The 16,909-nt window shown below is 45.8% G+C and overlaps 3 protein-coding genes across 4 annotated transcripts; all 3 read right to left on the minus strand.

The window, feature by feature from the left end:
* Positions 1–327: 327 nt before the first annotated feature.
* LOC125255832 lies at positions 328–2,402 on the minus strand. The gene is made up of 5 exons (XM_048171336.1): positions 1,660–2,402; positions 1,512–1,583; positions 1,239–1,378; positions 1,015–1,152; positions 328–692 (listed from the first exon to the last, which is right to left on the minus strand). Exons 1-5 carry the CDS (start codon positions 1,940–1,942, stop codon positions 501–503), a joined length of 825 nt encoding a protein of 274 aa, XP_048027293.1. The 5' UTR covers positions 1,943–2,402; the 3' UTR covers positions 328–500.
* A 42-nt stretch (positions 2,403–2,444) lies between these two features.
* Positions 2,445–15,728, minus strand: LOC125255830. Of its 2 annotated transcripts, XM_048171333.1 has the most exons (5): positions 15,579–15,728; positions 13,265–13,319; positions 13,033–13,165; positions 11,006–12,950; positions 2,445–2,653 (listed from the first exon to the last, which is right to left on the minus strand). In XM_048171333.1, exons 4-5 carry the CDS (start codon positions 11,880–11,882, stop codon positions 2,619–2,621), a joined length of 912 nt encoding a protein of 303 aa, XP_048027290.1. In that variant the 5' UTR covers positions 11,883–12,950; positions 13,033–13,165; positions 13,265–13,319; positions 15,579–15,728; the 3' UTR covers positions 2,445–2,618. The 2 variants fall into 2 exon arrangements, with proteins under 2 accessions (XP_048027290.1, XP_048027291.1); XM_048171334.1 differs by lacking the exons at positions 13,033–13,165; positions 13,265–13,319; positions 15,579–15,728 and having other exon boundaries at positions 11,006–12,653; positions 12,800–12,841.
* On the minus strand, positions 13,366–15,905 carry LOC125256009 (histidine-rich protein PFHRP-II-like). Its single transcript, XM_048171636.1, has 2 exons — positions 15,881–15,905; positions 13,366–14,462 (listed from the first exon to the last, which is right to left on the minus strand). The coding sequence occupies exons 1-2, from the start codon at positions 15,903–15,905 to the stop codon at positions 13,366–13,368; spliced, it is 1,122 nt and encodes a 373-aa protein (XP_048027593.1).
* Positions 15,906–16,909: the final 1,004 nt, after the last annotated feature.

The raw sequence follows: 16,909 nt of genomic DNA on the forward strand, positions 1-16,909 counted from the left end.
GGTGTACATGGTCTCAACAATGCTTAGGTAGGTGGTACGTGTCAAAGTAACATCCACATGGATGGCAGGACCCAAGGTTTCCCAGCAGAACATTGCCCAAAGCATCACACTGCCTCCACCGACTTCTTCCCATAGTGCATTCTGGTGCCATGAGTTCCCCAGGTAAGTGACGCACACTCACCCGGCCATCCATGTGATGTAAAAGAAAACATTCTTCCATTGCTCCATGGTCCAGTTCTGATGCTCACGTGTCCACTGTTGGCTCTTCCGGTGGTAGACAGGGGTCAGCATGCAGCTATGCAGCCCCATACTCAACAAACTGATGCACTGTGTATTCTGACACCTTTCTATCAGAACCAGCATTAACTTCTTGAGCAATTTGAACTACAGTAGCTCATCTGTTGGATCAGACCACACGGGCCAGCCTTCACTCCGCACGTGCATCAACGAGCCTTTGTGACGAGGATATTTTGGATATTTTTCTTACACAGACATATTTCTTAGTTTCTGAAGGCCTTTATTAACCCCCCAGATCTGTGTGGAGTACATTTATGGTGGATGGATGCACTTTCTTGAGCCTCAAAGTCAAACTTGTTAATCCCATTCACTGCCATTATAAAGCTTGGATGCGTCAGGATATTTATTAATACAACTCCGACTGTGTTCATCAGAAAGAAGAAAGTCATATACACCTAGGATGGTTTGAGGGTAAGTAAAGCTTGAGATAATTTTTTATTTTAAAGTGTTCAAACCTATGAGATTTTTCTTCTGTTGAGCTAAACGGAGGATAATTTGAAGAATGTTTGTAACTGCTGATGGTAGCCATTGACATCCATAGTAGAAATCAATGGCTACCGTCAGCAGTTACAAACATTCTTCAAAATATCTTCTTTTGTGTTCATCAGAAGAAAGAAACTCATACAGGTTGAGTACTGACAATTTTGTTTTGAGTGAATTATCCCTTTAAACACAGTAACATATAAATATTGTAGGAGTTACATTAGTCATAATCACCTTTTTAAACATCCAGTCATCAAATTGGTCACGTTCCCAAAGCAGAGGCATGTATGTAGAAATATTGAAACAGAAGTTTCCAGTGTTGGCCTCTGTGTTGTTTTCGAGTGTCAACGTGTCCAAGTATGCATTTATCACCTGTGACAAACAGTAAAGAAATTTAGTTTTGAAGACTTTATCAACCCTATTCTTCCCTTTTAACCTATCTTAATACCTAATTCTACCTTATCATTTAACCAGTGAGGATGTTTCAGAGATTTAAAATCCCTGCTCTCTAACATCTGTCCACAGACAGACAACCTAACTCCACTTTCTACCTCAGCAATGTCATACTTGATCAGCTCTGCCAGAAGTGTCTCAGCCTCTGTCAAATAATACCATATTTTAAATTTCACATTGCAATAACACCTTAAATTATTGCCATTACTGTAGTTGCAGTATAATCAATGTATAACTTGAACATACTAATCAATGTATAACTTGAACATACTACTCACCTGGCAAACCTATTGTAGTGCAGTCTGTAAGCAAGTTCTCTTTCGAAGAACCAGACTGGTTCCCTGTGTCACCTACAACATAAAAAATTTGCATTGAATGGTGACTTAACATGGATGCAGAAAGCATTCCTTCCCTTAGTCACCTTACCACTGATTCTTTTCTCAATTCTCCTTTTTTTGGCTTTCACCTTTCCTTTTCTTTTCTGTGGTGGAAGTACACGAAGTTTCAGTTTTATGTCATCTTGGTTACTTAGAAGTGGTAGTAAGTCTTCTTTTGGGACAGAGCATTTCATCTTTCCTGCAAGTTCATGAATGACTGCAGTTGCATTACGTAACAACTCATGATCCATGCATATGTATGATAGATCCTGGAGAATTTTTAATTTCTCTCTAAGGGCACACTGTGCAGTGGAAACTTCATTTGCCTCCATGTCTGTCTTCAAGCACTGAATGTCACAACAGTCTATGGCAACAGGATGTACAGCATTTTCCTTACATGTCGACGCGCTGCCCACAAAGCTATTGGTGCAGACAGTAGTGTCCTTGTCAATCACTTCCTTCACCTCCAAATGTTTTTGACTTGACACAACATCCGAGTCAAGAGTGACATAAGGACTGCTGATGTAATCTGGGCACAATGAGTACCATGAGTTGTCAGTGTGTTTGAAAACAGCAAAAAAATGCTTGCAGGGTAAAAAAGTGGAATTAAAAGATCTGCATTCACATGACGGAAAACGGTCTTTGTCTCCGAGATCCACTGTGTACCATTCACATGAGTGCTCACTCTGGACTTTATAAAGCCCCTTTCTCTGCTCTTGAACCTGTTGGGAGGTACAGTAACAAGCTGCCTCTAGGTTTTTCAGGCAATGTTGCACAAAAGATCTTGGACGGTCCCAGAGGAACTCAGTAACATCACCACTGTATACTCTGTGTTGACTGCTGTACATGTAATTAAGTTTAGCATATGAGAGGAGCTGCTCTGGGATGAATTCAGTAACAATCATTTCAACCAAAGATGATACTGTTTTAGTACCCAAAATCTTCAGGTAAAAGCTCTTCAAGGAGTTGTTCATTGCTTCAATGCCATTGTTTGTGGTTACAGATACATTAAATCCATGAGGGGAGAATCCTCTGCACCACCTCTGGGGAAAAAAATAAAATAAAATAATAATCTTTTAAATCTAGTTACAAGTAACAAGCAAAAAAAAGCCTTTCTGATCTCCCTTTACACTACATCAAAAATACCTTTACTGTCAATGTACATAAAAGCACTACAATTAATTATAATTCCCACTGTGACACAATACACAGACATCAAAAAAAAATATTCTCAAGGTGACACTGTTGTAACCCCTACCTCTTTAATATTGAGCCACCTTTTCTCAACACAGTTTCGAACAGCTGTGTTACTCTTATACAAGACACTGTCCCTGAGCTTACTTATCGCTGCCTCACATGTTTCTATATCATGTGCAGATGCTACACTATGAAGGAGGCCAAGAAGTTCACTGCGATCCTGATCAGAGAGTTGGTTCTTGCCTGCAACAGGTACATTAAAATGTTACAACTATTACTGTTTATTACACACATAATTTGTAGCGTTGTCCAGTTAAATAAATTAACGTGAATGTTTCCACATGATATCAGTACTTTTCTATTACACACATTTCTTTGTAGGAAAAGTTCTTCATCGTATAACAGCTAAAATTATATGAAAAGAAATAAATATGACAAATATATTTGTTCATTTAAAAAAAGTAATACTAATATATTATATATATACAGTACAGTCCAAAAGTTTGGAACCACTAAGATTTTTAATGTTTTTAAAATAAGTTTCGTCTACTCACCAAGGCTACATTTATTTAATTAAAAATACAGTAAAAAACAGTAATATTGTGAAATATTATTACAATTTAAAATAACTGTGTACTATTTAAATATATTTGACAAAGTAATTTATTCCTGTGATGCAAAGCTGAATTTTCAGCATCGTTACTCCAGTCTTCAGTGTCACATGATCCTTCAGAAATCATTCTAATATGCTGATTTGCTGCTCAATAAACATTTATGATTATTTTCAATGTTGAAAACAGTTGTGTATTTTTTTTTCAGGATTCCTTGATGAATCGTCTCGGTTACGTATGTAACCCTCGTTCCCTGAAGGAGGGAACGGAGACGTACGTCAGTAGTGACCGACGAATTGGGATATCGCTTAGAGAGCCCTATCAGCTTCGTGTAAACTAAAACAAGCCAATGGAATTGGCGTGCGATATTTGCATAATGCGCACCGCCCCCGACAGGTGTATATAAATAGGAAGCAGATGCAATCGCACTCTGTTTTTCGCTGAGGAGACAACTGGTGTCCGCGCTACAGCGAGGGTACAGAAACTGTGGCGACGGGACGTACGTCTCCGTTCCCTCCTTCAGGGAACGAGGGTTACATACGTAACCGAGACGTTCCCTTTCAGTCGGTCACGTTCGACGTACGTCAGTAGTGACCGACGAATTGGGATCCCAACTAAAGCGCCACAGTTACGAAACCCCTTCCAGTGCCCAGCGCAAGCTCAGCCGCCCATAGCACCGGCTGGCGGTGAAGGGGGCGAGCTTACACCGAGAGAGTCTACTGCTGTCTAACCACTACCCACTAAGTAAACTAGACACACTGGGGAAGCGAACCCGAAGGGACGCTGCGGAGACCACTACCTACCCAATGGGGGAGGAGTTTACGTGGGAATACACATATGGACTGGCCCGGGGGGCAGTACGCATATGGAGTCCCTGGGATGGCTCCACCTGGTTAGGGGGAGACTCATCTGACAGGTGACAGCAGAGCTGGCTCTGCTAAGGGAAAGACACGGACTCGGCCCGTAGGGAGTTTTAAACCGTGGAAAATACACATATGGGACCGCTCACGTAGAGGGGTCACGACATATGGGCCCCAGCCAACAGACAGCGTCAGCGACGGATGTAGGCCTGGCATCAGACACTCCGCAATGTCCGAGCCGAAGGGGGAGGCGGAGGAGCTCGACAGGGTTCGCCAAGCGGGGAACACGACTGGAGAGAAGTATGCACGTATCCGGCCAGTGGCGGGAATGGCATTGCAAGCCGACACTTAGAGTGGGTACAACACGTCTACCGACTAGTGGATGCGAGTACACGTGAAGATACCGGCTCTACACGTAGGCTATAAAACCTAGCGAACGTGTTGGGTGTCGCCCAGCCCGCAGCTCTACAAATATCTGTCAGCGAGGCGCCATGAGCCAGCGCCCAGGAAGAGGCCACCCCTCTGGTGGAGTGGGCTCTCAACCTGAGCGGGCAAGGCACGCCCTGGGAATCATACGCCAAGGCGATGGCATCCACTATCCAGTGGGCCATCCTCTGCTTGGAGACAGCCTTTCCCTTCTGCTGGCCTCCGTAACAGATGAAGAGCTGATCTGAGGTCCTGAAGCTTCGCGTTCTATCCACGTAAACGCGCAGAGCGCAGACGGGACAGAGCAAAGCTAGGGCTGGGTCTGCCTCCTCCGAGGGCAGCGCTTGCAGGTTCACTACCTGATCTCTGAAGGGAGTGGTAGGAACCTTGGGCACGTATCCAGGCCGGGGTCTCAGGATGACGTGAGAATCACCGGGCCCGAATTCTAGGCACGTTTCGTCGACCGAAAATGCATGCAGATCCCCTACCCTCTTCAGGGAAGCCAATGCAACCAGAAGAACCGTCTTAAGAGACAATAGTTTCAGGTCGACTGATTGCAAAGGCTCAAAGGGATGACCCCGGAGAGCTGTGAGAACCAGGGTCAAATCCCAAGAGGGTACGGAGGAAGGGCGAGGAGGATTTAATCTCCTCGCTCCCCTCAGGAATCTGACGATCAGATCGTGTTTCCCCAGGGACTTACCCTCAACTGCGTGGTGATGTGCGGCGATAGCGGCAACATACACCTTCAGGGTGGAGGGAGACAGCCTTCGCTCCAACCCTTCTTGCAGGAAGGAAAGCACGGATCCGACCGAACATGATCGGGGGTCCTCTCGGCGAGAGGCGCACCATTCGACGAACAGGTTCCACTTCAACGCATAGAGACTCCTAGTGGAAGGAGCTCTAGCGGAAGTGATGGTGTCTACAACCGCTTGCGGGAGATCACTCAGAACCTCCGCATCCCGTCCAGGGACCACACGTGGAGGTTCCATAGGTCGGGACGCGGGTGCCACAGGGTGCCCCGTCTCTGAGTCAGGAGGTCCTTCCTCAGAGGAATCGGCCAGGGAGGGGCTGTCGCGAGGAGAATGAGGTCTGAGAACCAGGTCCGAGTGGGCCAATACGGAGCCACTAACAGAACCTGCTCCCCGTCCTCCCTGACCTTGCACAGGAGTTGTGCGAGAAGGCTCACTGGGGGAAACGCATATTTGCGCAGACCCGGGGGCCAGCTGTGTGCCAGGGCATCCGTGCCGAGCGTGCCGCCGGTCAGGGAATAAAACCACTGGCAGTGGGCAGTTTCCGGGGAGGCAAACAGGTCTACCTGGGCCTCGCCGAAACGCTGCCAAATCAGCTGGACCGCCTGGGGGTGGAGCCGCCACTCGCCCGCAAGTGGAGGCTGCCGTGACAGCTCGTCGGCTGCACGGTTGAGCACACCTGGGACATGAGTGGCCCGAAGGGACCTCAGATACTTCTGACTCCACAACAAGAGATGGCGGGCGAGTTGCGACATGCGACGGGAGCGTAGACCACCTTGACGGTTGATGTACGCAACGGCCGCAGTGCTGTCTGAGCGGACTAGAACGTGCTTGCCTGACAACAGCTTCTTGAAGCGGGCCAGCGCAAGACGTACCGCTAGCAACTCGAGGCAATTGATATGCCAATGCAGCTGAGGCCCCGTCCAAAGACCTGCCACTGCATGCCCGTTGTACGTGGCCCCCCATCCCGTGGCAGAGGCATCTGTGGAGACCACAGCGTGCCTGGACACTTGTTCGAGGGGTACTCCGGCCCGCAGGAACGAAGGGTCCGACCACCGGACAAGGGTGCGACGGCAGCTCGGTGTCACGGGGACACGGAGCGTGCCGCACTGCCACGCCCATCTCGGGACCCGGCCGCGGAGCCAGTGTTGAAGCGGTCTCATATGAAGCAATCCGAGCGGCGTGACCGCGGCTGCAGATGCCATATGCCCCAGGAGCCTCTGAAAATCTTTCAGTGGAACCGCTGTCCTGCGCTTGAGCGAACTCAGGCAGTTCAACACCGACTGGACGCGCGCCTCGGTGAGACGCGCAGTCCGTGCAACCGAGTCTAGCTCGAGACCGAGATAAGAGATCCTCTGCCCGGGGGCGAGTTTGCTCTTGTCCCAGTTGACCCGAAGACCCAACCGGCTGAGGTGAGCTAAAACCATGTCCCTGTGTTCGCACAACTGCTCTCGCGAGCTGGCCAGGATCAGCCAGTCGTCGAGATAGTTGAGAATACGAACGCCCTGTTCCTTGAGGGGAACAATGGCCGCCTCCGCAACCTTCGTAAAGACGCGGGGTGACAGGGCCAGCCCGAAGGGTAGGACTTTGTACTGATATGCCCGACCCTCGAACGCAAACCGGAGGAAGGGTCTGTGTCGAGGCAGAATCGAGACATGAAAGTACGCGTCCTTCAGGTCTATTGCTGCAAACCAATCCCGGGGACGGACGCATTCGAAAATGCGTTTCTGCGTGAGCATCTTGAACGGCATCTTGTGAAGATACCGGTTCAGGACGCGCAGATCCAGGATTGGCCGTAGCCCACCACCCTTCTTTGGTACAATGAAGTAGGGGCTGTAGAACCCCGACTTCATATCGGCTGGAGGGACCGGCTCGATTGCATCCTTCGCCAGGAGGACAGCAATCTCCGCCCGGAGAACAGGTGCACTGTCCAACGACACCTGAGTGAAGTGGACACCCCTGAAAACCGGGGGACGCCGGGCGAACTGAATCGCATAGCCGAGTCTGATAGTGCGAATGAGCCAGCGGGACGGGCTGGGAAGCGTGCTCCACGCCTCCAGACTCCGAGCCAGCGGGACCAAAGGCACCACAGACGCACCGGGGGTGGGGCAGCAAGGCAGAGAGGGACCCGACTCGGACGGCATGGGAGCGGCCCGGAGTGAGGTCGGACTCTGCGAGGCAGCAGTGCGAATGGGAGACGGCGCACGGGACGCGGTCTGCGCCACCACACTGTCGCCTACTGGCGAAATGGGAGGGGGTTGCGAGTGGCGAGGCGGGGCCTGGCACACTGGCAAACGCGCCCTCTTGTGACCTGGAGTTTGAGGAAACTGCTCTTTTTGTGGCAAAGTGGGTACCGCTGGACTCCGGAGAGCCAGCGGCGGTAGATGGACAGACGCCACAAAATCCCCCCGGCCCTCCTCCGGGGGTGGGAGAGCAGATGGAATACTCTCCCGAAGGGCAGGAACCTTCCGCTCCAGGTCGCCCGTCTCAGGGCCGAGTTTTCCCCGACCGCTTGCCACCTGGCTTGGCAGAGACGGGCTGGGCACCACGTCCGCGACCGGCACCCTGCTGTTTGGCTGGTGTAGGCTGCTGCTTTGCCGACTTAGCAGGGGCGGAGGAAGACGCAGGCGGGCGCCCTCGGCGACGAGCGGGCTGAGGCTGAGCCACGGGCGGCTGGGTGGAGGCAGCAGCGGACCGCCGTGGCATGACATGTCTGATAGCCTCAGCCTGCTTCTGTGCAGCGGAGAACTGTTGGGCACAGCTCTCCACCGCGTCGCCGAAAAGGCCGACCGGAGACACGGGGGAATCCAGGAACCGATGTTTGTCGGTCTCCCTCATGTCTGCCAAGGTCAGCCAGAGGTGGCGTTGCCGGACTACCAGAGTAGACATCGCCTGGCCAACAGAACGCGCTGTCACCCTCGTTGCCCGGAGGGCAAGGTCAGTGGCAGCGCGCAGCTCCCCAAGCAGCTGTTGGTCAGGACCTTCCTGGGGCATCTGCGACAGCGCTTTTGCCTGATAGACCTGCAAAAGGGCCATCGCGTGCAGGGCAGAGGCAGCCTGCCCACAGGCACTGTAAGCTTTCTCAGTCAGACCGGCTGAGAATTCACAGGCCTGGGACGGGAGACGCGGCTCACCGCGCCCGCCAGCGGCCGTTGGACACAACTGCATCGCAACAGACCGCTCGACTGGCGGGAGCTTCGCGTACCCCCTGGCTTCCCCGCCGTCCAGGGAGGTGAAGGCGGACGAGGGACCAGGCCCTGTACGAGCCCCATACGGAGCTTGCCAAGACCTGGTCACCTCATCGTGTACTTCCGGGAAGAAAGGCATTGGGGCGGGACGCTGGATTTGACCAGCGCGACCCCCCCCAAGTACCAATCGTCCAACCGAGATGGGCCGGGACAGGGTGGAGGGTTCCACTCAAGCCCGACGCACAAGGCGGCCCGGGAGAGCACAGCCGTGAGCTCGGGATCCGACTCGGGCCACGCTACCGTCCCGGGCGGCAGCGCGTCCGGATCTTCCTCCCCCGAGGACTCAGGCTCACCTTCCGATGCAGCAGTCGACATCCGATCCGCCGCCGGCACACCAAAGGTAACGGCTGGACAGTCCGTAGAGGGCCCAGCGGAAACCAACGGTGGCACGATGGGTTGCGGTGCTGATGAGGCGGCAGGGGCCCGAGGAGCGTTTCCGCTCGGCGGGGAAGCCCTGACCGTAAGCCTCAGGTCACCCTTCCTATACACCGCCGAACCGTCATTCCGGCCCGGGCCGGAAAAAACGGTCGAACGGGGCACAGGGGAGGGGGCCCCCGCTTCCTGAGACTTCAGGAAGGAGAGTCTCGACCTCAGCACCGCGATAGTCATGTTCCCGCAATGGGAACATGAACCATTCACAAAAGCTGCTTCAGCGTGCTGAATGCCCAAACACGAGATGCAACGATTGTGCCCATCAGCAGGGACCAGGGAACGACCGCACCCATTAACGCACAGACGAAATGACATACTGTCAGGGTTCGTCTGTAAAGCTCTTTTAGAAGGGGAAAACAGTCAACTCGCTCGTGCCGAAGCACACAGGGAGTGACGCGATGTGCCAGGTACACCACTCCCTGGACACACCGAGGAACCGGCCCAAATCGCAACACACACACTTTCACTCTAGGCGTGTGCTGTGAAAACAGCAGTTGAGAGCTATAGCTCGGATCCTCGGGAGCTCGCGACCTCGCTGTAGCACCGTTACACCGGCACACACGGCTTGCTGTGAATCCTCTTCGAGGCAGTTTAGTTCACACAAACAGTCTTCTTAAACAGGACACCACTGAATGGCTCCGAAGCGAAAGACAGAGTGCGATTGCATCTGCTTCCTATTTATATACACCTGTCGGGGGCGGTGCGCATTATGCAAATATCGCACGCCAATTCCATTGGCTTGTTTTAGTTTACACGAAGCTGATAGGGCTCTCTAAGCGATATCCCAATTCGTCGGTCACTACTGACGTACGTCGAACGTGACCGACTGAAAGGGAAAGAAAGTTCAAAAGAACAGCATTTATCTGAAATACAAAGCTTCTGTAGCATTATACACTACCGTTCAAAAGTTTGGGGTCAGTAAAAATTTCATTTTTATTTTTTTGAAAAGAAATTAAAGAAATGAATACTTTTATTCAGCAAGGATGCATTAAATCAATCAAAAGTGGCAGTAAAGACATTTATAATGTTACAAAAGATTAGATTTCAGATAAACACTGTTCTTTTGAACTTTCTATTCATCAAATAATCCTGAAAAAAAATATTGTACACAAATATTTTGTACAATTGTACACATTAAATGTTTCTTGAGCAGCAGATCAGCATATTAGAATGATTTCTGAAGGATCATGTGACACTGAAGACTGGAGTAATGATGCTGAAAATTCAGCTTTGCATCACAGGAATAAATTACTTTGTCAAATATATTTAAATAGTACACAGTTATTTTAAATTGTAATAATATTTCACAATATTACTGTTTTTACTGTATTTTTAATTAAGTAAATGTAGCCTTGGTGAGCAGACGAAACTTCTTTTAAAAACATTAAAAATCTTAGTGTTTCCAAACTTTTGGACTGTATGTGTATATATATATATATATATATATATAAATAATTTCATTTAGTATTTTGTTTAATATTAATTACTGCAATGTAAATTAAAAAACTAATTTTTGCGTGGGGCAAATTACATGCTATATACTTAATGTAGACACATTTGAAATGAGTTGAGATTTGATTTCTGAATTATTTCAGTGCCCAAATAGTGAACTTTGCACTTAGCAGCACAGAAAACAAAATTACTGAATTTGAAAATGTCCTCAAAAATGAGCAACATGTCTGTGACTGTTACTGTTATCAACAACCCAAAATTAGGGTTACAATTGTTGGTGCCTCAGTTATCTGAGTTATGATATACTGATTTGATTGTAAAAAAAAAAAAAAAAAAAAAAAAAAGTTAAATATATATATATATAGGGCTAGACATTCGAAAGAGAGAAGGAGAAAAAGAAAAGAGAAAGAGTATTCTTACTTTCTCTTGTCCAGCGAATCCAGGCTTGCTCTCGATGGAAAGAACACAGGTATTTTTGAGCATGTGGGAAAACCAATTGAAGTGCCTGGTATTCTTGTTCACAATAATCAGTCATGAAATATTTTGGATTCCAGGCATCATTCCATTTTTTTATTAAAGACAAGGCCTCAGAGATCGCCATGGTGGATTCATTTTCACAGATGAACTCTGCAACAGGTTTGTAGCCAACATTTGTCCTGACAACAACTAGAAAAAGTGGCAAGGCATATTTTGTCGTTCGGTATGTGGCGTCCAGGAGAACCATGTCTCCATACCGTTTCAGAAGTCTCTGCTGTTCTTGGGACTGATGCACAAATAAAAATGTGTTCTGAATGGACTCCTCTTCTTCACTTTTCACACAATCAACATCTTGCGATACTTTATTGTCCATGATTTGGGCTTCTGAGCATTTTCTGAAATAAAAATGTGCACTAGGGTCGTCATCTTTCCATTTCTTGAGCTTTTCTTCCAAATTAAGCTGATCAAGACCAGAGTACCTTCCTGCTACTAAAGGCAAATGCACATGATTTTGAATAGTATGGCTAGATGGAAAGTAGCACTGATCATGTGACTTTGGGAGGACACAATCGGAAGCGGAGAGTTCAGTGTTCACAAATTGCCGAAGCACTTTTTTAAGGAAAGGCACAGAAGTAATGCCTAATGACACATACTCTTGAATTTTCTTCTTCACAAGAGGGTGGATATTTCTTGTGTATGCACTTTCTGCCGAAATCTTGTGGTGTTGGTGAGCTGTCTCAAGTGGCAAGTTGATGTGAATAATTTCAGATGACTCTGCTTCATTTTTCTGTAGAGCTGCTTTCAGAGTGTCCATAATCATTTGTTTCCTCACTTTAGAAGCTCCTTTTTCAACGCTGAATTTGTCAAATCTGGAAAAAAAAAAAAGATTTATTTTTTTTTTTTTGTAAGAAAAACTACAATCCCAGGCTTCCGGCAACGGCCAAACGCAAGTTTGAGTTTCGGCCGAAGAGTGACCTCAGACCCGACGTATGATGTAGGATGTAAGAGTAGCATAGGCTTAGGTGAGAGTAGTGCACCATGTATAATCGTATGTCTTTTAATTTTTTATTTGTTAATATAGTTTTAACTTATTATAAAAACCCTATTCAAGTCAACTTCACTTTTATGCTGTTATTTTTTTTTGTCAGATACCATCCTTGATGAACATGTCGAAAATTAGTGCGCAAACAGTAGCTCAGGTAGGTAAAAAAAACATGAGGAGAAGCGTCAGAATAATACACCAGCAATCACAGACTATCGCATTCAGATTTCTCAGGACGTCCATCGAGTTTGCTAAAAAAACGTAGTTAATTTGCCCTGAAATTTATACTGAGGTTGTGTGAGAAAAACACTGCTAAGGAAACAAAACAAAATGCTGATGAACAACAATGCCATTTTGCCTTGCCTTTAAACAACAACATATCTCTGACTATCGACACAAAAAACTATCATCTATCGGCACATATTAAAGACTAATTAAACTTTTGTTGACTAAGCCTCTTCTTGTTGACTAACCTTTGGTTGACTATTAGGGGGTACCCCTAAATAAATTTGAATTCAATGTATTTCTCTTCAAGTTTATACATTAAACCTATCAGTGGGTAAAGAAACATGCTGTTAACTTAATACGGAATAAGTATTTTTGTGTTTTAAAATATTTCTAGAGTAATGCAATTAGGCTATTCAAATATTAAAGGTTTTTTTCCAACCTTATTGTACAGATGCAATGTTGCTTACCTTCTAATGTACCTAATAAAAAGCTTGGCTGTGCAGCCAACTGCAATGAATTATTCTGTTTGTGACAGAAAGTGGTACATCCTCTGACAAATCTTCCACCTGCCAAACCAGACGATGTGGCCCTTTTTCTTTCTTTCTTTTATCATCAGACCTATAATGAAAAGACAAGAAATTATAATAATAATCTTCAGTTCTATAAAAGCAACCAAAACATCTCTTATTGTCATTCTTACTAAACAATGAAAGATGTCAGTGTTTCTCTCTTGTGGCATTCTAGTACAGTGCTGAGGTCAGATTTATTGGTGACGAAACCAGACACTGTGTTTTTTGTGATGTTCAGCACTTTAAAACAATCAGGGAGCCATTCTGTTCCAAAAAAATTAGGAAGATGGTCTGTAAGGAAGGACTAAGGGAGAACATTTTGCATTTGAATAGACTTTTGAACTTTAAATATTATAAGCTCACCTAGAGTATTTCTGGTCTGGTCTGCCTCTGCCATTATGCACAGGAAACAGAGGACCTAAAAAAATGTATGAAATGAAATGTGAAAACAGATTCTTCTTATATCATATATTGTATGTGCACTTCAATGCGTGATGTCTCAGTCTAGATGCTTGGTGTCTCAGGTTAGATGCTTGGTGTCTCAGTCTAGATGCTTGGTGTCTCAGGTTAGATGCGTGGTGTCTCAGGTTAGATGCTTGGTGTCTCAGTCTAGATGCTTGGTGTCTCAGGTTAGATGCGTGGTGTCTCAGGTTAGATGCTTGGTGTCTCAGTCTAGATGCTTGGTGTCTCAGTCTAGATGCGTGGTGTCTCAGTCTAAATGCTTGGTGTCTCAGTCTAGATGCTTGGTGTCTCAGGTTAGATGCTTGGTGTCTCAGTTTAGATGCTTGGTGTCTCAGGGTAGATGCTTGGTGTCTCAGGGTAGATGCTTTGTGTCTCAGGGTAGATGCTTGGTGTCTCAGGTTAGATGCTTGGTGTCTCAGGGTAGATGCTTGGTGTCTCAGATTAGATGCTTGGTGTCTCAGGTTAGATGCTTGGTGTCTCAGGTTAGATGCTTGGTGTCTCAGTCTAGATGCTTGGTGTCTCAGTCTAGATGCTTGGTGTCTCAGTCTAGATGCTTGGTGTCTCAGGTTAGATGCGTGGTGTCTCAGGTTAGATGCTTGGTGTCTCAGTCTAGATGCTTGGTGTCTCAGGTTAGATGCGTGGTGTCTCAGGTTAGATGCTTGGTGTCTCAGTCTAGATGCTTGGTGTCTCAGGTTAGATGCTTGGTGTCTCAGGGTAGATGCTTGGTGTCTCAGGGTAGATGCTTGGTGTCTCAGGTTAGATGCTTGGTGTCTCAGGGTAGATGCTTGGTGTCTCAGGTTAGATGCTTGGTGTCTCAGGTTAGATGCTTGGTGTCTCAGGTTAGATGCTTGGTGTCTCAGGGTAGATGCTTGGTGTCTCAGGTTAGATGCTTGGTGTCTCAGTCTAGATGCTTGGTGTCTCAGGTTAGATGCTTGGTGTCTCAGTCTAGATGCTTGGTGTCTCAGTCTAGATGCTTGGTGTCTCAGGTTAGATGCGTGGTGTCTCAGGTTAGATGCTTGGTGTCTCAGGTTAGATGTTTGGTGTCTCAGTCTAGATGCTTGGTGTCTCAGGGTAGATGCTTGGTGTCTCAGTCTAGATGCTTGGTGTCTCAGGTTAGATGTTTTCTCATATATTATTGTTATTATTATTATTGTTATTATATTATATTATTATTATTATAGCCTTTATAAATTTGAATTATTGAAAACTCAGTTGAAGTGCATATACAATATATGATATAAGAATAATCTGTTTTCACATTTATAGATTTTTTTATTTTTTATATTTTTTTAGGTCCTGTTTCCTGTGCATAATGGCAGAGGCAGACCAGACCAGAAATACTATATGTGTATATCATATCATATCATATCATATCATATCATATCATATCATATCATATCATACCATATCATATCAGCATCTAGACTGAGACATCACGCGTTGAAGTGCACATACAATATATGATATAAGAAGAATCTGTTTTCACATTTCATTTCATACATTTTTTTAGGTCCTCTGTTTCCTGTGCATAATGGCAGACCAGACCAGAAATACTATATGTGTATATCATATCATATCATATCATATCATATCATATCATATCATAGTGTATCATATCATATCATATCATATCATATCATATCATATCATATCATATTAGTGTATTATATCTTATAATATATCATTTCAAGTTCAAAAGTCTATTCAAATGCACAATGTTCTCCCCTAGTCTTTCCTTACAGACCATCTTCCTAAGTCTTCTGGCACAGAATGGCTCCCTGATTGTTTTAAAGTGCTGAACATCTAAAAAAACAGTGTCTGGCTTCGTCACCAATAAATCTGACCTCATCACTGAACTAGAATGCCACAAGAGAGAAACACTGACTTCTTTCATCAACCTGAGACACCAAGCATTTGGACTGAGACACCAAGCATCTAACCTGAGACACCAAGCATTTGGACTGAGACACCACGCAACATATAAAACATTACCAATTGTCAATATGTAATAACGTTTCGGTATACAGTTAAAATAAGTAATGTTAAAACAGCTGACACTTAACATATAATCGCTGAAACACCAAACTACACAGACAGTGTTTGAATCCTGTGAGCCATAATTAGGACGTTCACTCTACAAATTAACTTTGTAAGTAATTATTTGATGACATTTGACCATTCATGTTTGGAAAAAAAAAGAGAATATTAAACAAACCTTAAAAATAACCTAGATCGACGTTTTTTTTCCTCTGGGGCTGTTTTTCGCGGTCTTCCGGGAGCATATAAACGGCGCATGCTCCTTGACCTTGCGAACAAGCCACGCCCTCGTGCTGTCGTCAGACTCGAAACCCCAAGTATTTAGTCTGAGCCGTTTCAAAGATGGCCGCCGAGTGAAATGACTTGTCTTAAAGGGACTTTGATAAAACACAGTTACTGACCAATCAGAATCAAGGACTGGAATAAACTGTTTTATAAGTCTCTGTACAATCCCAGTATATGTCTCCACATCAATGGTACCTTCACGCATATGCAAGTCATCCATGCCGTTTGCACTGATGCACCCCCATACCATGACAGATGTTTGCTTTTGCGCCTGTCGCTGATGAAAGTCGGTATGGTCACTTTTGTCTTTGTGACTGAGAACTTGATGTCCATTTTTCCCCAAAACAAGCCGAAAAGTAGACTCATCTGACCACAGTACACATTTCCGATGTTTTTTGGACCATCTGAGATGAGCTTTGACCCAGAGGACTAGGTGATATCTCTGTATAGAATTGATGTATAGCTTTCTCCTTGAATAACCAACACAATCACATGAGAATGTGTATCAATAGTACGAGTGTGTAATCTCGTAGAATATATACGCCAAAATGAGGGCTGGGGGGTTCGTACATATAATATGCTATAAAGTGCGTATCATATGCACGTGAAAAACTGCGTACTATAAGCACGCCAAAACTCATTTTGGCGTATATATTCTACGAGATTACACACTCATACTTTTCAATGATACGCATTTTCGTGTGATTGTGCTCGAATAACCTTGCAGATTTAAGCTGCATTTCTTGATGCTGCGGCAAATTGTGTTAAGTGACAACAGTTTTACAAAGTACCATGGGCTATATTTAACACAGTAGCAATACTGTTTCTTTAATGTAATGCCATCTGAGGGCTTCACACATTCAAGTCAAGTCAAGTCACCTTTATTTATATAGCACTTTTTACAATGCAGATTGTGTCAAAGCAGCTTTACATTGATAACTGGTATATAATTTTGGCTGCACAGCAGCTCTTAAAGAATAGTGTCAATGCAGGCAGATCAAAGCACTGTTGAATATCAAATGTCAAGTGTCCCCAACTAAGCAAACCAAAGGCGACAGCGGCAAGGAACCCAAACTCCAACAGGTGAAATCAGGTGGCAAACAGGTGGCAAATAGGTGTTAAAATGGAGAAAAAAACCTTGGGAGGAACCAGGCTTAGTTGGGGGGCCAGTTCTCCTCTGGCGAACAGTGCTTTGTTACGATTCAGGTTGCTATCATAAGTCCG

Source organism: Megalobrama amblycephala, linkage group LG20, assembly GCF_018812025.1.
Source record: "Megalobrama amblycephala isolate DHTTF-2021 linkage group LG20, ASM1881202v1, whole genome shotgun sequence".
In the NCBI taxonomy this organism is placed as follows: Eukaryota; Metazoa; Chordata; class Actinopteri; order Cypriniformes; family Xenocyprididae; genus Megalobrama; species Megalobrama amblycephala.

Coding starts and splice junctions, on each gene's coding strand:
- LOC125255832 (XM_048171336.1), bottom strand. CDS start 1,942: ATGGAGGCAAATGAAGTTTCCACTGCACAGTGTGCCCTTAGAGAGAAA. Junction 1,584..1,659: donor AATTGAGAAAAGAATCAGTG/GTAAGGTGACTA, acceptor TTTATGTTGTAG/GTGACACAGGGAACCAGTCT. Junction 693..1,014: donor ATGACTGGATGTTTAAAAAG/GTGATTATGACT, acceptor AAACCATCCTAG/GTGTATATGACTTTCTTCTT.
- LOC125255830 (XM_048171333.1), bottom strand. CDS start 11,882: ATGATTATGGACACTCTGAAAGCAGCTCTACAGAAAAATGAAGCAGAG. Junction 2,654..11,005: donor GATTCGCTGGACAAGAGAAA/GTAAGAATACTC, acceptor TTTTTTCCCCAG/AGGTGGTGCAGAGGATTCTC.
- LOC125256009 (XM_048171636.1), bottom strand. CDS start 15,905: ATGGATGACTTGCATATGCGTGAAG. Junction 14,463..15,880: donor TGACTTGCATATGCGTGAAG/GTACCATTGATG, acceptor TGAGACACCAAG/CATCTAGACTGAGACACCAA.